The sequence below is a fragment of the Rhinatrema bivittatum genome, chromosome 9 (genome assembly GCF_901001135.1).
Source record: "Rhinatrema bivittatum chromosome 9, aRhiBiv1.1, whole genome shotgun sequence".
Taxonomy (NCBI): Eukaryota; Metazoa; Chordata; class Amphibia; order Gymnophiona; family Rhinatrematidae; genus Rhinatrema; species Rhinatrema bivittatum.
Window position 1 is genome coordinate 226,297,748 of NC_042623.1, and position 22,009 is coordinate 226,319,756.

General features: G+C 43.9%; 1 protein-coding gene across 1 annotated transcript in view; it reads right to left on the reverse strand.

Moving 5' to 3' along the window:
• Window positions 1-20,678, reverse strand: part of HS6ST1 (heparan sulfate 6-O-sulfotransferase 1) — a 469,902-nt gene extending 449,224 nt beyond the window's left edge. Inside the window, exon 1 of the mRNA XM_029615862.1 lies at window positions 19,769-20,678. Coding sequence (XP_029471722.1) covers window positions 19,769-20,268 — 500 coding nt within the window. The 5' untranslated portion in view covers window positions 20,269-20,678. The remainder of the gene's footprint in view (window positions 1-19,768) is intronic.
• Between the last annotated feature and the right edge of the window lie 1,331 nt (window positions 20,679-22,009).

Here is a 22,009-nt window from a genome sequence, read left to right on the forward strand (position 1 = left end):
TATCACCCATGGTTTATCATTCTTATGATGTTCCACTGCACATGCATATTCTGTAATGCAATTCAGATAAAGACACTTCAACCACACCATAATCTTTGTAGCTTGTTACCTTTTACTGTGCCCACATAAGAGATGTTGTAGTAAAGCAAGGATCCCTCACGGTCTTGAAAACTCACATTCTTTCATGTCTTTGTGGGTCCCATAAAAACGGTCTCAAGTTGGACACTCCATTTTTCATGAGAGCAATAAAGCTATCATCTCATATTACATATAAAATTAGTTTCAAACTGGTTTTAGGGAGAGGAGAAAGCTAAATGCGAAGCGTGCTACCATGCACAGAAAATAGTACTTCATAGCGCCTCAGGTCATCTGGCAGAGACAGGAAATGTCATACCACTAATGGGCATGCTGAACTAATTTCCAAAACAATATTCCACCCAAATCAATTATTCTGATTCCATTTAAAAAAAAAAAAAGAGACTGTACGTTTCCTTGCACTGCCCTGGAAACAGGCAGCATTTCAAGGCCAAAGGGATTCTTAATGGATTTTCTCTCAAAGGCTAAGAGTGCAGAAGCAATCATCCCACTTAAGAGTGCCATCATATTTTCCATGGGATAAAGAAAATCAGCAGTGGGTGCATCTTCCTCCCTCCCTTCACCTCCCCTCCCCCTCACCACACAGACAGGAAGCTCTCTCCTTCCCACTGTTCCCCTTTCAAGCAGACCAGAAGGCTCCACTTTCTCTTATTACCTTATATGTCATGTCACCAGGAGCCATTGCTGAGGAGGATAAGGACTGGAGACATGGAGAGCCTTACTTAGTCTCTCATGCCTGCATTTTGCAGCTGGCTGACACTGCATCAGTAGGTTACAGCAAAAGTGCAGAAAGCAAGATCCTCTGCAAAAGACAGCTGCTGTCAAGGCCTCTCTTTCCATCCCACTTCAGGATCAATATTGTGGAATGATTAGCCCAGAAGTCTTTCAGGATCAGCCCAATCTTAAAACACTGTGTGTGACAAGGCCTGCAGCCTTTCCTCCAGGTCAGAAATAGAGGCAGACTGCTTTCTTCTTATTGGTTATCCAGGTCAGAGTGGGCTCAAGAATCCCCACAAATAAAAACAGGGAGGCCAGGAGCAGAGACATCACTGAACAATGTCCATTTATAGCCACAACCCAACGACAAAATCAGAGGCCCTACCCAGCTATGGAACAGAAAATTCAGTCCTGTGTGTATAAAAACTGTGCTTGTCCAGTTCCTGCAGCACAAGGAAACTGTGAAATGCTGAGACACACAAAGCAAGAGAAATGAGGCATGAAAGTGTAAAAACATCAGCTGCTTCCTTAAAGAGGCAGACATTTCTCAGCCATGCTTCCTGAGCTAGTAAGACCAAAACGTTTCTCACACAGGAATGTATTTATTCTTTACCTAAACTAAGCAAAGTTTTCCCAGTCTCTGACCCTCAGAGGGGCCCAGCTGAAGAGCAGAGTTTGCAGGGATGGAGTCTTATCAAGCCCCAACAGGAGGTAGAGGGCAGCAGGGCTCAGCACAAGTGCTATTGTCTGTCTGCTTAAAAATGAGATACCGTTTTAACAGTGACATGTAAAGAACCCTGCGAGTTCCTACTAAGAGAAATGTCCCCTTGTTCATAGGGGGAACAGAGATAGCAATGTGGATTTTAGCTCTCCCTTTTGGGGACCTAACATGGTGAATTCCCAAAGTATATAAACCGCTGCCACCATTTTAGGGTGTGGAATATTCGGTTACACCTTATAAGGGCAGCATGTCCCTATGCTTGCACCTGTTTTCGTCTTTGCTTACTAGGGAAGGACCCCTGGGTAGAATAAAGAAGAAAGGGTGGCTTTGCTTACTGCAGCACATCTTTTGGAAACCTTTTGTTTTGGAGGAGGAAGCTTTATTCCCCCCCTCCCCCCTTCATTGCTCTGGTTTTGGTTTCCCAGGGACTCAGTTTCTTTACCATCTTGAAGAAGTGGCATCTCTCAGAGAGAAAACCAAAGCACCATCAGGGTCTTCACGAAGGAATGAATTCTTATTCATTCCTGGGGAAAGAGGAGAGAGAGAGTTGCTGGAAGAAGATCAGTGGCACCCATTCTGTATCCAGGACCTTTTCATTGAAATGAGCATGGGAGGTACCATCCAGGTACAAAAGAGATGCAAGGATAATACAGAGCCACAGTCCAAAGATAAGAGAAACGGAACTATACAATAACATATCTAAAACTGGAATATCTTCTTCTCCACCAACCACTGAGAGGAAACTTAAAGTTACCCCAGTGATTGGAAAGGAAAAGGATTAATTCACTTAACAGAATAAATTGACTGGAAGCCCAAAGCCACAAATGTATTGAAAACCTAAAGCTGTAAAATGGACTTGTAAACAAGAATTTATAAAATGTTTTTCATCAACTTTTCCAAATTTAATCAATAAAAGTTAAGCTGGAAATGATCAATTGTTTCCAGAATGATTATTAGTGCTGTATATAAGAGAATAATACTGGATTGACTATTAACCACGCTCAGGGCCAAGGAAGTAATCTCCTGTCCTGCCCCACCACCCTTGGAGTCCCATGAAGGGATGCGAGCCCACAGGTTAAAGATGCTTGTGTTAAAGTGAAACGTCAGTGGTACTTTGTATCAAAGCATGCTAGCTGCACTATACTATTGAGATCAGACAGAGCAAGACTTCAAGAAGGTTGCCTCACAGGGAACACAGATGCCAATGTGATATGGGGTGCTAACATTAGTGCAGTTTTTTTACTCCTGTTTTAGCACACATTTTTCTGTGGTAAGTCACCTCTGGTATGTAACAGGAATTTTAACTCATACGAAAATGTATGCTAAAACATGAGTAAAATCAGTGCTAAGAGTAATGCAGATGCATGCAAATTCCATGTAAAAGGAGGCATTAGCTCTCTCTCAGCAATGCAGGGAGGTACGTTAATGCACATTTTCTTAACGATGGAAATTTCACTCTTGGGTCAGAGCAGGAGTAAACCTTAACACGTATTTCTGGTGGCCATGTGATACTATTTCTGTGCCCAGTGTGGCAGTGTCTAACTACTTCTACCACACCGGGCATAGCAAACTGAATAATCCTGGCCACTAGAAATGTGAGTTTACTCCACCTCAGACCAAGGGGAAAGCATCTACAGCTGAACAGTACACTGGCACTGTGCACCCAACTCGGGCAGACTGTTTAACTGTAGGCGACCACCCCAGGGAACTTACATTTTGTTCAGCTAGCTCTAAGTGCCCACCCCAAAGAGCAAATTCTTGCATCCAAGGCCCTTTTAGAGGAGAATGGCAAGTAAAATCAAAACATAAGCTCTCTGGGGTTTGGCAACTACAGCTAGCATAACAGCATAAACTCTCTGGGAGGGGAGCTCCTAAAGCTGCACAGGATGCCAAAGTCAGATGCACAGCACCAAAGTGCATGCTGTTCAGCTGAAGGTGCCTGCCCCAGAGAGCTTATGCTTTGATTTTACTTGCCGTATCTTACCAAAATGGTATTGCATGTGAGACTGGTGCTGTGCATCCTAACTTGTGGGCACAATATCTCATTCCAGGCCATTTTGACAAGGAATGGCAAGTAAAATAAGAATAAGCTCTTTTGGGAATGCATCTACAGCTTGATGAACAATGCCTGGGCTGTCTGGGTGGGCACCATCATCTGAACAGTACACACTTTAGCACTATATGTACATGTGCTGTCCGGCTATTCAGGAAACCAAAGACAGCCTGCGACAGGTGCCTGCCTCATAGAGCTTACATTGGAAATTTAACGCCTGGGTCTGAGTTGGAGTAAAGTCACATTTCTTGTGGCAAATGTTTTCTATTGCTGTGCCTAGTGAGATACTCCACCTTAGACCCAAGAGGATTTACATTTCCAATGTCAGCTCTTGGGAAGGCACCTGGAGCTGAACAGTACTTCAAAGGTGGGATTAACAACCCCAAGTGCTGAAGATGCATTCCCAAGGAGTTTTGATCAGCTGTAGGTGCATTCCCCAGAGAGCTTACACCTTCTTTGGTCTGAGGTGGAGTAAAGTCACATTTCTGGTGGCCACAGTTATTCTGTTGCTGCACAGAGTCTGGAGGAAAAACACTACCATATGGGCACAGAATAGCATGGCCACCAGAAGAACAGGTGCCTGCGCTAGAGAGCTTACCCTTCACTTGGCATGCCTTGCCCAAATGGTCTTGCATGTGAAATTGTGCCCAAGTCAGAATGCCCAGTGCCATCTGTGCATGCAAGGTCATTTTGATCATACTCCTTTCAACATCAAGCACTTTCCTCCTTACCCCTGTTTTAAAGCACTTTTCTGCATTAGTGAGTTTTTTCCATTTAAACTCATTTTAGCACACTTTTTAACTCCTGTTTGATTTGCATACCATTAAACTTACTGTATCCCACAGGAACCCCTGCTTTTAACACACGTGTTAAGCAAAACCCATGCTAAAATGTAACTCCAATGAAAGCACAGGTTTTCTTACATTGGCCCCAGTGTTAGCCAAACCATTGTGCACAGTGGTAGGCCCACAACTTGCAACCAGACCACGGCACAGAACTAAAGCTCAGATCAGATTTCCAGGTTCTCATACAGCATTCTCTTCACCGGACTGATGGTAGAAATCTTGGCAAAATGTTGCTTAGGAGCCAGTGCTCTCCCTAGCTGCTGCCTCCTGTTTTGCAAACAATTTGCAAGACTTACAACAGAACATGAAAAAACTTTGCAAGTTAAACTTGTGTGGAATACAAAGTGGTGCAGTGTGTTGCATTCCCTCTTGGGATGAAACCACTGAACTCTCAGTGCAATGTTCTGAGACGCGAGGGGAAGAAGGCAGGGCAAAAGAATGGAAGCCAAGAAGCAGGGACTCACTGTTGCTATCATATTTCCAAGTCAAGGACAGTCCCCTGGCTCCCGAATCTTAATAGCAATGTACAACCCCTCACAGGTGGGCAAATGCTTAAGCAGCATTTCAGGCTAAGCTCTAAGCTCTTAATACAAAAATGAAAGCAAGTGCATAAGGGCAAGCAGATGAATCCGATACCTGTCCTGCAGAATGCTCCAGTTAATCACCTGCTTCTGAGGTTAATCGGGGGAGAGTGGAAGTGCAGCACCAGGCGGTTCAGTTTTACACGAGGTGCATACATCACCACAAGAGTGTCCCTATGCAGTCAAATCAGATTCTGTGCAATAAACACAGGATCCAGGAATGAAAGCATCATAAAGTCAGCCCAGGGGGCTATTAGGCCACTCCAAGACAGGTTAGGGGTATTTCTCTTGCATGGGTACCGGAATCACGGGCAAACAGTAAAATTATTAGGAATCATTTTCGCACATCTGGACATGGAAGCAGCCAGCCAATTTCTCACTATTGAAAGGAAATATTGGCAAATAATTGCTGATACTATGGAATAATGCATGATAAGGAACATACCTGAATTCCATCAAACTGGAAAGAGCACCGCCCAGGCCCCTCAGGGTACAGGTGCCCAGATGCCTGAAATCACTCTCTCATTCCATCTGGGGAGCAGGAAGAACAGTCTGCAGCCTTTGGAACGTGACCAACAGACCGATTTAACCCTGCACAGATATTCATGTTCATTCCAATAATACTTGGTCTCTTACTTGACATTACTCCTCCCCTTGGATCTTTTTTCTAGATTTCGTATTTGTGTGGACGATATGTTTTCACTGTATTTTTTTATATATATATATATATATATATATATATATATATATATATATATATATATTTTTTTTTTTTTTTTTTTGGGAAATGGTGTGAACCTTTATTTTTGCCCTACAGTTCAAATAACTTCTAGAGGTCAAAGGGAAAGAAAACAAGAAATAGACAGAAATCAACATGGGTCCATAGCAAAATGCGTTAATAGATTTTAAAGCTTGGTACATAAAAATTCACTTATAAAACAAGTTTAAAAAAATAAAAAAAATAAAATACAGTATTTCATAAAATCAAAATGCTAATCTGATGTGGCTATGTTTCAGCAAACAAATGCCTGATAATTTTATTTCCTTGAGTAATGCCAAACAAGATTCTCCCTGCTCCACAGCTGCATCTGACTAAGTGGACTCTGTCCTCAAAAGCTCATGCCTCAATAAACTGGTTAGTCTATAAGGTGCCACCTGCCTCGTGTCATTCTTACCAAGAAGATAGTCTAAGGTTAGATCCTTCACTCATGCATGCCTTAGGGGCTCGAAGGGAGTCCCTACTAGCGTCCTGAAGACAAGGTTAAGATTCCATTGAGGGACGAAAGGTCTGAAGGGTGGGCGTATCGCCTTTATTCCTTTTAGGAAGCACACCACATCCAGTTGACCACTATCTGGGAGCCTTTAATCCGATCCCTATAGCAGGAGAGGGCTGCTAATTGAACCCTTAACAAGTTGAGTGCTAAGCCTTTCTCTGATCCCATCGACAGCAACACATAGCAAATTGATCATTCTCATTTATGGTCCCAGGCATGTGGCACAATCTACCACAAGATCTTAGGGAAGAGAAGGAAACCGTTTTCAAAAGAAATTAAAAACATTTTTTTTATTTAAAGATTTTTATATACCGCGGCATGGCTCATGTCATTGATTTGACAACTGATTAGCATTAGGGGAGAAGAGATTATCAGCTAATATTGGCCTGCTGGTTGTATTGTTTTGTGATATATTTATTTATTTATTTATTTATAGGTTTTTATATACCGACAACCGTTTGCACATCATGTCGGTTTACAGATAACTTTAAACTTTTTGGCAGTGTCATTACATAGAACTTTTTGGCAGTGCCATTACATAGAACAGTATATGGTTTTAATGTGCTCATTTGTTTATGATATGTTTTAGTTTTTGTTGTAAATCTCTTTGAAAGATGTAATCAGGAAGGTGACTAAGAAGTATTTTTTAATAAATAAATCTGCAGCAAATCTAGGATCTGTGGGACCTCTGACTTCCATTGTGATATCTTATATTCCCTGCAATAGGCTTCAAAAGTGTCTAGATTCTAATATATGCTATTGAGGTTGAAGCCCTGTGAGCCTTTAACATGGATGGCACTATCGCTGGAGAGTGCCCCTTTCTTTGTAATCATGCCCTCTCAAAGGCAAGACCGGAACACAAAATGGAGCTGGGTCTTGTCAACAGGTCCTGAGTTTTAGGAAGCTAATACAAAGTGACTATCAGCATTCTGACTAGGTCTGCGTATCATGGACTCCTTGACTAATCTGGAGCCACTGGTATCATCTTTGATCCTCTATTCTCTTGATAATTTTGCCTATCAGTAACCAAGGTGGGAATATATACAAAAAGTTGTCTTTGGCCAGGGCTGATCAGGGCATCCGTTCCACTGGATCCTGTTTCCTTGCCACATCTGAAGAACCAATTTGCCTTGACGTTGGCTTGAGTTGCCATTAGGTAAATCTTTGGCTGCCCCCACTACTCCACTATCATGTGGCAGGCCTCCTGGCTGAGCTCCCATTCCCCTGGCTCCAGGCTGTTCCTGCTGAGGTAATCTTCTTGAATATTTTCTCTTCCTGTGACAATGTGCCCCTCCAACCGCTCAGACTGGCATCCGTAGTCAGCCTTAGCCAGTCAGGTGGTTCTAAATCTACTCCCTTCGAGAGGATGGAGGGGCTCAGCCACTATTACAGGCTGTGGCATGCTAATCGCAGGAGTCTTAGCCAACGTTCGTAGTTCTGGGAGGCTGGAGATGATTGGGCTAGGAGTACCTGTTGTAGTGGACGCATTTGTGCCCTGGCCCAGGGTACCACCTCTATGGTGGCTGTCATCAGCCCCAGTATCTGTAGGTAATCCCAAATCCTGGGATGCCTCAAAATGAGGAAGCTACTGACTTGCTTCACTATCCTGGTGACCTTTTTGTGCGTGAGGGACATTATTGCTACCTTTGTTTCTAGTATGGTGTCTAAGAGCGCATGTTCCCTTCATAACTGAAAGGCTGAGGCCTCTAGTCCTTTTCTCCTGTGGGAGTGCAAGCCTTCCTAAGGGGATACGCCCCTCATGGGCTGAGATCCATGACTAGGGGCCTCAACCTGGGAGGCAGCTCCAAGTGGAAAGCAGTTCCTCAGAACCCTTGCCTCAGGGGCTCTTTGATCTACCAGGGCAGGACCACACCCTATCTCTGGGAGAAGTCCAAATACACTTGTCCACATTTTGTCAGAGATGACTGGCAAGGTCTCCCTTGCCATGCCCTCTTTATGACAAGAACGAGGTCTCCAAACACAGTGGAGCGGGGAGAATCCCGAAGTGTAATGGACAGGCAAAAAGGAATACATACAAATGAAAACAATAAAAAAAATCACACAGAACACAGGTAGACATACTACTAAGTCTGACTGAAGCGATTAGCTTGTTGTTTTATGATTAAATTTAAAGTGACCTATATGTGTGATATTAAATACTTTAGATCAGGGATTCACAAACCTGATCCTCGAGAATTCCAAAACCAGTGTCTATCATGATTTCCCCTAAGTATGCATTAGATTTTGCATTAATTTATTTATTTAGCATTTTTCTATACCGACCTTCATGGTTAAATACCATATCAGATCGGTTTACATCGAACGGGGATAGAGAACTGTAACAGACGGAACAACATTTTTTATAATCAGAAGGAACACAAAAGTTACATTAAACAAAGGACTATAAACTTGGAAGCTTGGACAGCTGGAAGGTAAAGGCCCGAGGAGGGCAATAACTTAAAACAAGAGAGTCATAATGGAGTCCTGGCTAGTGCAAGTTAGATTATTAGCGAAGGTACTAATGTATATGAAGTAAATAGATGAGGAGCGTGGTTCCATAGCTCGTGAACAGGTTGATCGTCTAATGTGTACCCGAAGGATCCGGGAAGGCTTGTCGGAACAGCCAAGTCTTAAGTTTTTTCTTAAATGTCAGGAGGCAAGGTTCCAACCTGAGATCTGCGGGGAGGTTGTTCCAGATGGCTGGGCCTGCTATTGAAAAAGCTCTATCCCTGGTCGAGATGAGGCGGGTGGCTTTGGTAGGAGGGGTTTGTAGCGCTCCTTTGTAGATTTCTCTAATCGGTCTGTTGGAAGTATGGAGTTTGAAAGCGATTTCAAGGTCGAGGTGAAGATGGTTATGGATGGACTTGTGTATCAGGGTGAGTGATTTGTGAAGGACTCTGTGGTTGACTGGTAACCAGTGTAGGTTTTGGAGAATGGGCGTAATATGTTCTCTCCGGTTGGTGTTGGTCAAAATTCTGGCCGCGGCGTTCTGTATCATCTGTAGTGGCTTGGTAGTTGAGCTGGGTAGGCCTATGAGTAGGGCGCTGTAGTAGTCTATTTTAGCAAATATCAAGGATTGAAGAACTGTCCTGAAGTCGTGGAAGTATAGGAGAGGTTTGAGTCTTTTCAACACCTGTAGTATGTGGAAGCAATCTTTGGTTATAGTCTTGATCATATTCTTTAGATTAAGGCGGTTGTCGAGAATTACCCCCAGATCTCTTACCTGAGTGTGGGTGAGCAGGTGGTTGTGGTGGGTCTGTGGAGGGTGGTTGCCTTGGTTGGGGGAGATGAATAGTAGTTCGGTCTTAGCGGCGTTGAGGACCAAAATTTAGACTGTTGAGGAGACTGGTGATAGATTGTAGGCAGTTGTTCCAGAGCGAAAGAGATTTGGTGATGGATTCTGTTATGGGAATCAGAATCTGAACATCGTCAGCATAAATGTAGTGAATGAGATTGAGACTTGTTAACAGATGGCAAAGGGGGAGGAGGTAGATATTGAAAAGGGTGGGAGACAGGGAGGATCCTTGGGGTACGCCAAGAGAAGAATTTGTCGACGGTGATTCTTTGTTGTTAATCTTGACTTTGAAGCTTCTGTTGCTAAGGAAGGACTTGAACCAGCTGTGGACTGAGCCGGATATGCCTATGTCTGATAGGCAATTCAGGAGGATGGAGTGGTTAACTGTGTCGAAAGCCACCGAGATGTCTAGGAGGATTAGAAGAAAGGAGTGTCCTTTGTCCAGTCCCATAATAATATGGTCTGTTAGTGAGATGAGAAGGGTTTCTATGTTGCGTGATTTGCGGAAACCATATTGGGAAGGGTAAAGGATATTGTGTTCTAAATAATCAGAAAGTTGGGTGTTAACCAATTTCTCTGTAAGTTTGGCTAGGAATGGTAGATTAGAGATGGGGCGGAAATTAGCTAGATTGCTAGGGTCTAAATTATGTTTAAGGAGGGGTTTAAGGGTAGCATTTTTTAGACTGTCTGGGTACATTCCTTGAGTTAAGCAGCAGTTTATGATGTTGGTCAGAGGTCCCGAGATTGTGTTTGGGATAAGTAGCAGTAGTTTGGAAGGTATGTTGTCTGTTGGGTGGCTGGATGGTTTCTGCCTCTTAAGGATGGATTTGATCTCTTTAGTGGAGGTTAATTCGAAGTTGTCGAATTTAGCTCCCTTGAGCGTGTGGTTGTTGGCGAATGAAGCGAGGGGGTTGGTCTTGGTTGGAAGGAGTGCGAGAGTGTTTGAAATCTACTGCTGAAAGAATAAGGCTAGCTCGTTTGCCTTGGATTGAGCCTGTTCGTCAGGTATTGATGGAGGTAGTGACTTTGTGATTTGTGATACATATGAAAATAGAGCCTTTGCGTCATATTGGAGATCGTGGATTTTATTGGCATAGTATTCTCTTTTTGATTTTAGAATAGATGTCCTGTAAAGATGTAAGGTTCCTTTGTATGATGATAGAGTAGATGGGAAGGGGCTTTGCGCCATCTATTTTCTTTGTGACGTAGAATGGCCTTCACTGTATGCAAATACTGCATATCAACTGTGGAAATACTAAAAACCAGACTGCTTTGTAGCTCTGTTTGAAATCATTGATTTCATTGGGGAGACATTTCCTGCAGTTTTGAAATTCCCAAGGCTGAAAAAATCCAGGCACCTAAAATTTGACACCTAGTGCCAATGAAGATAATTTTCAAAGGAGTTATGTGCATAAACATAACATACAATTGCAGCAATTTTCAAAAGCCCATTTATGTGCCTAAAGTGCTCTTACGCACATGAAATCAATAGCGTATATCATGGCAATTTTCAAGGCATCCATAAAGTGCATTTACATAGTTTTAAGCACGTAAATACTTTTGAAAATTACCCTGTGGCTGGGAGAAGAGCTACAGGAAGACATGAAGCTGCCCTTTATGGAAGGTGGGTGAGGAGCCCCCACCACTGGGAAGGTAAGAGGAGCTAAGCCCGGCTGGGTGAGAAGCAGCCACCATCAGTGGGTGGGGGAAAAAAAGCCAGGACCAAGCAGATAAGGAGCTGCCACCATTAGTGAGCGGGAGAGCAGTTGCCATGCACTAGCCACGAAAGAGGAAATCAAAAAAGAAAGAAAAGACTGAAGGTAGAAAGTTGAAACAAAAAGCTTTAAGAAAAAAAAAAACAAAAAAAAACAAAAAAAAAACAAAAAAAAAAAACTATAAAAAATGTTTTACCCTAGTTCTAAAAATTTGGGCCATTGCCCAAGTTTTCTTAAATTTTTCCACCCCTGAAAATTCCAATATGATGAAACTGGAACCTTCTGTCCAATAACAGATTATCTAGATTCAATCATTGTATCCCAAGCACGGAAAAATTAAAAGGTAACATCTAAAAAACACAAGATATGCTGTCCAGAGTTATCTGGATGCAGTTTATACATAAATAGGATTCATAATTGAAAGATCCAAAGAAGTGGTCATGTTCATGGAAGACGTTCCTCTGATTATTCTTGTGTGTTTTCATATTTATTTGTAGTGTGTGCATTTCATTTGATGTTTTTCATTTTTATGTAATTCTCCTCAATTCAGGCATTTGTTTACTGAACTTCAGCCATGTCAAAGTAGTGTATAAGTTTTTAAAGTACTTTTTTTGCTTTGCATTTTGCATACTTTGTTTGTCTTTACAATATTATAGGGGTAATTTTCAAAAGGATCAATGCGCTTAAAAATGGGGTTTGCATTGCAAAAGTACTTTAAATGCTTTTGAAAACTGATACAATGTATGCTATTTTTACATGCATAAATCCTTTTGAAAAATTACCCCATGTGTATTAAAAATTTTTAAACATTTTATACGTGAATTCTTATGTATAAAATATTTTAGAACTTAACATATTTGTTACCAATCAGTTCAGTTTTGTGGTTAGGTAACTTTTTTTTTTTTTTTTTTTTAAGTAAAATAAACAAGGAAATACAAGCAAACCATAGCCTATTTTCTTTTTCAGAGGAGAATGTGTAAGGAAGCCAGAAGCTGCCAACTCTGCCTCTACCTGTAGCCAGAGTGTTTCTGGAGCAGACTGTATCTCACAAACGGGTCGATACAGTAAAGTCCGCAGTGCGCGATTCAGAATGCAAATTAGGCCCGGCGGTAAAAACAGGCAAAAGGAGGCGCTAGGGACACTAGCGCATCACTAGCACCTCCTTTTGGACCGGAGCGGCGGCTGTCAGCGGGTTTGACAACCGACACTCAGTTTTGCCAGCGTTGGTTCTCGAGCCCGCTTTCAGCCACAGGTTCGGAAACCGGACGCCAGCAAAATTGAGCGTCCGGTTTTCAACCCGCAAGCCGCGGACCGACTTCAATTTTTTTTTTTTTTTACACACTTTTGGCAACTTTCGGGACCTCCGACTTAATATCGCCATGATATTAAGTCAGAGGGTGCACAGAAAAGCAGTTTTTACTGCTTTTCTGTGCACTTTCCCGGTGCCCAAAGAAATTAGCGCCTACCTTTTGGTAGGCGCTAATTTTTGAAAGCAAAATGTGCGGCTTGGCTGCACATTTTGTTTTCTGAATCGCGCGGGAATACCTAATAGGGCCATCAACATGCATTTGCATGTTGTGGGCACTATTAGGTTCGGGGGGTTGGACGCGCGTTTTCGGCTCCTCACTGAATAAGGGGTAACCCTAGCGCATCGAAAACGAGCGTCCAATAGAGGGTTAACAGTGCGCTCCGGAGTGCACTGTACTGTATCGGCCCGAAAGGAAGATCTGAAGACCAAAGGAGAAACTGATGCTTTGTTCCCACTGCTTGGAATAGTTAACAAAGCTTACAAATAGAATATCAAACTCTTCACACTTCCATTCTTAAGACTACTCCTAACTAAGATCCTGTCAGAGCAGGTCGGCCTTTCTTGTGCTCAAGCACTTATGCACATATGCATAGCAAAAACTCCTGATGGACATAACAGTCCCTGTCAGATAATTCCTAATGGAAGAACTGAAAACATGGGGAGAAACCAAGGGCATCACATGCTATTAACTGCCCTGTTTACAGGCAATTTATATTACTACTAGCTAATACCCAATGGAACTCCCCAGAGGCCCTTATTCATGCCCCACCACCTTACCCAGCCTGACCTTAGCATACTGACCCCACTCACCAGCACCCTTCCATCACCTCCACCCTATTTGCCACTCCCCCCCCCCCCCCCCCATTTCCAGCCTGAATCCAGCACACTCATCCCCTCTCAACCCCCACTCCAACTTAATGCATTCTGAGCAACTGTGCTGTTATCCCCCATCCTAGTCATCTGTCTGCTTCGCTCTGGTTCTGCATCCCTCTTTTCCAGGCCACCCATCACTGTGGCTCCAGCTGGTCCCACGGCTCTCTGGTTTCCCGTGGCCCTGCCAAAAGCCCGGTGCCGCCACACATGCAAGATCCTCAGTGGTGGGTGGGGTGCACATGTGCATTAGCACACACAGGCTCAGCCCTCCAATCTCCATGTCTGCTGGTCTCTCAGAAGTGCATACATGTGTTACCTGGAACTACCTCACTACCACAGACAGCAATTTTGATCTCTGGCTTACCCCTGACTTTCTTTAACTTGAATTTGACCTTCACCACCTGTACTGAGAAAGATGCATGCAGCACTACCACTCTGTGAATACTTCCTCATGCTACTCCTGAGGCTATCCATGGCAGTCTCATACCACTACTTCTACAACTGCCTCTTCATCAAAGAACACTTGCATCTTATGCATTATTTCTACCTGGGGAATATATGACAGTCTTGCATATCTTCTCCTCTAGGGAATTCATATTTATACCCTTAAGTTTCATTTAACAATGTTTATAGTGCAGATGCTGCATCATTTTGGTATTCCTCCTCTGTGCTTCTCTACATCCTTTTGGAGCTGAGTTCTCCATAATTAAGCCCTCCAGGCAGACTCGCCAATTAGAGGCATTATCACCTTTTTTTACTCCTTCCGATTACACCTGTCCCTATGAATCATATCTTTGTTGGGGGTTCTACACACTGCCTTGTTTGGAAACCTTGGGATCATGAAATCCAAACCTCAGATTAATCTCTTTGTTGGTGTTTACATTACCTCCTTCATGTATCGTCCTTCTGGATTTCTGTGACCAATGCATGACACTACATTTCCTTTCATCACATCTGCCCATTCCTAAATCCCTCAAAACAACAAATCAAGAAAAGATGTTTCCTGTGGCAGATCTTAGTGTTAGCTACAATTAGACATATGTTTTCTCCTAAGATATGTGCAACACTACTGATAAAGAACTCGTCTGGGGCAGACCTTGCTGTTTGCCCTTCTCTGCTTGCAAGTTTGGTTTACTCTCACTCACTGTGACTATCAACCAGGTTCTAATCCAGTTTTCCATCTTCGGATCCAAACCCTATTCTGTCCAGATTGTCTCACATGAGGGACTTGGAATATTAAAAGGCATTTCTAAAATATAAGTAAGTCACATCCAGCGGTGGATCCTGATCTAAATTCCCTGGTCACCCAATCAGAAAAAGATACTTCTGTCAGAATTTCCTCTAGGAATCCATGTTATCATAAGCAGTGATTGTATTAGCTCGCCTACGACTTAGGTTGGACCAATTGGCCTGTAAGTACCAGCCTCTAACCCTGTACCACTTTTGTGTAACAGGACAATATCTACTCATCTCCAGTTCTCTAAGGTCAATTCCTGTCTCCAGAGAGGGTATGACTGAAGGAGCTGTATTAGTTTCCATTCCTAGTTTGTTTTTTTTTAAAGTACACAAAATAGCACTCAACAATCATATCAGTCAATCAGAAGATTAATGCCCCATGCCAATCAGATTTCCAGTTTTAGGTTTAAACCTATAAATCCCAGCAAATAAAAAAAAAAAAAAAAAAAAGAACAAACATTGTAGAAGAGATGGTATTAACCGAAAATTCAAAACTGAAAAACTGCAGCTGGATACCCTGATGGCTCAGTGGGAAATCCGAGAATTCTAGTTATTGTAATTCACCAACTCATTTAAGAAAATATATACAATTTAAACTCTGAAAACACTATCACTGATGTTTTGTCAAACCAGAAAAAAACCCACACACTTTATATTAAAATTAACATACACAAGCCAACAAAACCAGGAAATCTCATAATATTGGCCTTGAAGCAGGGTGGGGCACAGGTCCTGGGTGCTCCCAGTTAGCCAGGGATGTCTTCTACTTAGGACAGCATTAGTTTGGCAACCATCAGAAGATGTTAGTCCAATCTGGCCCTACCTCCCATCCCAGAGCAGTGTGCAGGTTAACACACTGCAACTTTTTGCCAGATCTTTAAAATTGTGACCTTGAGCAAAGGTCCTACTGTCTTTTTTTTTTGTGCGAGCTTTGAACTGCACACTTTTTGTTTTGCTGTGGATTTTTCCAATCCAGAAATTATTTTGGGCAAACGATGAGCTATTTCAAAATTGTGCTAAAATGAGTTTGGGAGCTTTCTGCACTTACATTTTTTTTTTTTAATTAACCAAACTTAAATCTCTTGCTTGAACGGAATTAGTTACATGTGCTGGCAAGATATGGCATAGCCCTAATGCTGATAAAAAAAAAAAAAGAAAATCAGCCATTACTGGCACCAGAGCTCAGGCTATAGCACTGTGGCATAGGGGATAAGATCTGGAAGACCGATCTGATGGAGCTGGTTGGGCCTGGGTGTGCAGTGGATGTGGCATGCTTAGGCCTGGAAAGGGAAGGAAAGCAACTACCACTACTTCTGCAGGCCCTACTGGCCAACAAGCCATGCTAAGGATGTGACTTGAAGAAGGCGATCCTCCAGCTCTCAGGGAGAGAGTATTCTGAGCTGCCAGGGCAGACCACCTGTAACAAGGTGTAGAGCAGTACAGAACCCCCAAAAGGGAAAAAACCTAAATACATACACAGTCCAGAAAATGACACAACAACCTACTTTCTGCCAGTGCATAAGATGACCCAAGTGAATACCAGTACAAAGAATCTGCCCAAAAAAGTTAATACTGTTCACAGCTGGAGACAAAAGAAACATAAAATAAAATTAAAAAAACAAAAACCCATCACTAAGCACTTTACCTACATTACAAGAAACCACATGACAGTGTCCCAGAAATCAGCAGCACGTCATGCTGTAGTCTGAGAAAACCCTTCAGATTTAGAGCTTTGTCGGCAGGAATCAGGACCCTCCCTGGCTACGGCACAGGCGCATGCAATGTGAACACCTGCTAGAAATAAGCGGCCCATAGTCGAAGACATAATAATGAAGATAGTGTCTGAGTGGCTTCTAATGTTCATGTCTCACTAATAATCAACCTTCAAGAAATCTACACACTGGGTTTTCCTTCTGCTCAGCTAAACTCGGGGGCTTGTGATTTGCCACTACATTGCGTTTCTGAATTACAAGACATTTGCTCGCTAACTGAAAGGCAGAGTACTGTAAGGCTGGGCTAAAGATGAGACCCTGCGGGCTGGAAGGCAGAGAGCTGCCTGGAAACAATAAGCAGGCTCTCAAAACAAAGGAAGGAAGTGACTGAGGTGTGCGCACAGGGGAGAGCAGACCCGGGCGGCCACGCATGGCTCGGGCGGCCACTCAGGGCAGTGTGGGACGACAACAGAACTAATCAGACTCAAACTCATCAACGTTCTGGAATGAAATTCCCACCAGGGGCACCTCCTGCATACCTGCTGTTTTAATGAGAGGAGAAAGTCACTGTGGAGTAAGGCTAAATAGAGCAACATCAATAGTAACAAAGCTCGTTTGGAGACAAGTAGAACAGTCTAGGATATATTCAGAGAGATCAGGAATGGGAGAGGGAAACTAGCTTAATTTTCGAAAGGCTAAAATGTATTTATTTTATATATATATATATATATATATATATATATATATATATATATACACACATTCAGGTACTGTAGGTATTTCCCTAAGTTTGTACCTGAGGCAATGGAGGGTAAAGTGACTTGCCCAAGGTCCCAAGGACTCGAACCCTGGTCTCTTGGTTCATAGCCCACTGCTCTAACCACTAGGCTATTCCTCCTCCCCAAATGGTTACTCCTACAGATCACGGACCTGCGGCAGCAACACAAAGCAGCACATTCAGAATACTAAATATTAAATCGAGCTTAAACCATATTAGCACAGACAACCATGACATACCGACCTCTGAACACAGACTAAAGAACACAGCAATACTTCTTATTACAGTAGAGTCCTGCACAAGTGTGTCTTTCTCCAAAGGGAACCTGCAAAAAAACACAGGGATAATGCAACAAATCCCAAGAATACCAGCTACAAGGCAGGAAGTGCTGCTTCCCAGGACCAAGGACTAAATATCACAACTAAGGAGCCAGAATAATCAGCCTACACAATAAATTACACAACCAAGGGGAAAACAAAATAACGTGGCCCCGTGTCAAATCCGATTGGTACTTTCAGGCCAAAACAATGGCGTGAAGCAAGAAAGCAAGCAAGGGATATACAGAATCAACTATAGCAAGTGCAATAAAACTTGTTAAGGACCCAAGTAAGAGTGGAGAAATATATTAGGAACATAAAATGATAAGGACTGTAAGGCCCATCTTGTCTACCCAATTTACTTCTTGGTGAAATGCCTTAGACTCCAGTTAATCTCTGGATTTCGGCAGAGGCAGCACATACACATGCCTTGGGTATCAAAATCCAAAAGGTTCCCAGATAGTGGGACTCTCTCTGGTCCTCTGACCTATGGGCACCAATCTTAAATCCGGTCTTGAGTTTTCCCTTCACTTCTTTGTCATTAGGGATTCTCTGTGCTTACTCCATGCTCTCAAATTTTGTTACTGTTTTGACTTCCACTGGGAGGCTGTCCCATGCACCCACTCCCTTTCTGTGAAGACAAATAACTTCCTAGTGTTATTCCTGAGCCTCATGTAATAACCTAGTCTTCTAGAATTTCCTTTCCACTGAAAGATCTGCTTCTTCTAAATTTATACCTTTGAGATACTTGAATGCCTCTACCCCCATTCTCTCTTCTCCTTCAGGATAAAGATATGGAGGTACTTTTGGTGCAGACTCTCCACCATTTTGATAGCCCTTCTCTGGACTACCTCTATCGCTTTTAGAAGTACAGCTTCCAAAATTGGACACAATACTCCAGTTAAGGGCTCACCAATGACCTGAACAGAATCATCACTGCCACCTCTTTTTTCTTATTGATTCTCTCTCTCTAGGCATCCTAGCTTACTCTAAATACTTCTTTCTTACATTGTTTTATGAGCTTGAGATCATCATCTATTTATTTGCTTTTGGATTCTGCTTTTCAGGCATTTCAAAGCAGATTAAGTTCAGGTAGGTTATTTATGATCGCCCTGAGGTCTCTCTCGTGTGGTAGTGTCTCTAAATGGGTTCGGTTTGCACATACTGACAGGAATGAACCTCACTCATAAGCAAGGGCATGGCAGGTACTATCACAAACTCACTGCTAGTGTTCATACCCCTTAATGTCCTGCTCCCTTATATTTCTGCACTCCAAATATATAATCTCACTTTTTTTGCACTTGACCAATGCTAAAGCTGTCTTAGAAAAAGCAAAATAGTTGAGTATGCCCACCTAGGGATAGGGAAATATCTACAGTACCTGAATGTAAACTGATGTGATATCTCAGATCGAATGTCAGTATATACAAAATAATAAATAAACAAACTCAGATAACATAATGGAAGTGTTAATGCTGTACTCAAGACTAGCATTAGCTAAGGACAAATAGCTAACACAATGGTAATATTCTGACTAAGAGAACATATAGTCTATTCAGATTGGTTAAAATAAAAAATTTAAGAAGCACACAATATATTGACTGTAAAATAAGTAGTGCTATTTCTTCGTAGTACCCACAAGAACTGCAGATTACGGAACAAAACAATGGCACTACTGGCCACAGTAACCAGCAAGAAACCCACAAAGCAAATCAGAGTTGCTGCCAATAGCCTGGGTCTAAGCACTACATCAGGGGGGCTCTAGGAAGCCAATGACTATCAACCACACACATAACTATAAAACACTACCATAATGAATTACATTAGAAAAATACACTACCAAATTATAATACAAGAATCATTGCTATTATGCTTGAGGCTCTTCAACAAACTGATTGCAAGAATAGGAATATGCCGCTAGCAACTGAGAATGTTGATTTAGCGACAATGTTGTGAGATGGAGCTAAGGCAGGCGGATGTCACGGTGACTAGCCTTTGGCTAGGAGAAGGAAAGTAGCTGTTACACTGCTCTAGAGATCACATCTGGACGCAAGAGAAGAAAGGAGGCCGGGCGATACTGGCAAAGCTCACTTTCCCTCAGGTGAAGGGAAGGCAGCGTGTCTGGGGCTCAGCTATGATCAGGGGAGAAGCTGCACGTATTATAGAGAGTCCTGGCTCATCTCTGGCTGTGTAGGGGGAAGGGATACAGATGTGAAAGGGTGGGAGGGGGCGGGTGCAGGGCTCACCTCTGGTTGTTTAGGGCGCTCTCCTTCTTGCCCAGCACCCCGGGCACGCAGCTGGTGAGCTCGGTCCAGTCGGCGTGCAGCCCGCAGCTCCAGCCAGTGGAGAAGCGCGAGAAGAGCCAGGTCTCCTTGCGGTTGGGCCGGTAGCAGGTGCACTTCTTCTGGCCGGGCCGGCAGTCGCAGGGCAGCTCCAGCCGCACGTTCTGGACCAGGTGGCGGCCGAAGGTGGTGCCGCCAGTCTTCTGGATATGCAGGAACACGATCACGTCCTCGCCCTTCATGTCGAAGGCGAGCGAGCGCTGCAGATCCCGCAGCGGGAAGTAGAACTTGCGCACGTAGTGCGGGTCCGGCGTGGGAAAGAGCTCGGGCTCCGGGGGCGCGGCGGCACGGCCCGGTGCCCCCACGTACTGGTACACGATGAGCATGAACCCCACCGAGCCAGCGAGCAGCAGCAGCAGCAGCTTACTGCCCCTCTCAGCCATGCTCCTGCCCGCCCACCGCATCTGCCACCATCTCCCGAAACTACTGCGGCCGGGATCCCGAGGGAAGAAGAGAAAACCAGGGAGATCAGGAAGAGAGGGGGGGGGGGAGTCAGCCGGGACAGGTACGTTCAAAGGCTTCGGATGACGCTCAGTCCGGAAAGAAAAACAGTAAAAATAAAAACGTCCAAAGTCCGACGAAGAAGCCCTGGCGGTCCCGGTACTAGCAGAGCCCGGCCCAGTTCCCGGCCGCACGCGCTGAGACAAAGCAGCGCCCTGTGCCCGATCGTCCTACAAAGCCACGTCGGGAATGCAAGGCTGGCACAAGACGCGCCATTCTCCCCCTGCCCGAACTGATCACTTGTACAAAGCTTGCAGAGCCGCGACGCTACTACTCCGAGTGCCACACAACAGCAGCAACACTCGAAAGGCTGGAGGCGGAGACAACGAGATCCCACCCACCACGCCTCCCTCAGAGGGATATCATTCAGAAAGGCGGGAACACCCAAGCCCCGCCCACCACCGCCACGCCTTCTCCAGTCTCAGTCAGACATGGAGCTTGAAGATCCATCGAAAAGCGGCGCACCTTCTTCAGGTATGGTCAGAGCGAGAGAGAACCCGCACACACTGCCAGAACTACTCGGGATTTTCACCCAGGGCGTGGCGGGACAAGACACTGCCTTAAATACCTGCCTGAGTCATCGCACAGGAAGAGACGAACGGAGCCCCGCCCCCACCCACAGCTATCGCCTTACAGTGGCAGGAAGAACTTCTGTTCTGTGGCATACGCCAATCTCAAACAAGGCACATACCTTTTCCCCTCCAATAACAGTCAGAGGGGCGATGTAATAAGGCACGCTAAGGTTAATGCATGTTTTACCTCTGTTTTAGCATGCATTTTTCTGCCGTAAGTTAACTCCAAAAAAATACACCTTAAACCAGGAGTAAAAACCAGCATTAAATTAGTTCAGGTTCATGCAAATTCTATTTAAAAGAAATGCGAAGCATGGGCATTGCTAGGTACCTAAAAGTACCAGGGAATAGGCCCATTAGCTCCCACCACCACCACCCCCTTTCCCCCCACCCCTGAGATTTTCATAATTAACTCATAATCAACAGTTTTCCCCTTCCCCAGAGCAATCCTGTAAAAACACTACATGGATATCACAGTTTTAAATAATCTCTGTTTTACCTTCTCATGCAGCTATCATCAGGGAATCATCCTGTATGACCTGTGACAGAGTAACCACCCAGTTAGTTTGATCCCCATGGGGGTCCCATGGCCCTCTCCACAACTGCCTCTGCCCATATGGAGACAGAAATACCTCTGCTCATAAAGCAGGAGGCACCACTACAAAGATTTTGCACCATTGTCGCAAAGTGCTGGCCATGGGGAAGTACCTGGAGGAAGAACTAAAAGGCTGGGAGAAAGAGAGAGATGTGGATCAACAGTGGACCAATCTAAAAGGAGCAATTACCAAGGCAACTAATCTATATCAGGTCTATCCAGTACCGAGCGGTAGGAAGAGCTGCGTTAGTGCCTGCAGCACCCGCGGTTGCCGCACGCACAGTGCAGCTCACCTACCGCTCGATCCTGAACACTAATTTTATTTAAATGTAAACCGCGTCCGTGAAGCCTTAGGCCCGCGCAACCCATTTTACTGGATAGAGCGCCTATACAGTATCCTGGGTGCGCGGGCCTAAGGCTTCACGCCACGCTGGTATCTGTCATTTCAAATGTCATTTGAAATGACAGATACCAGGA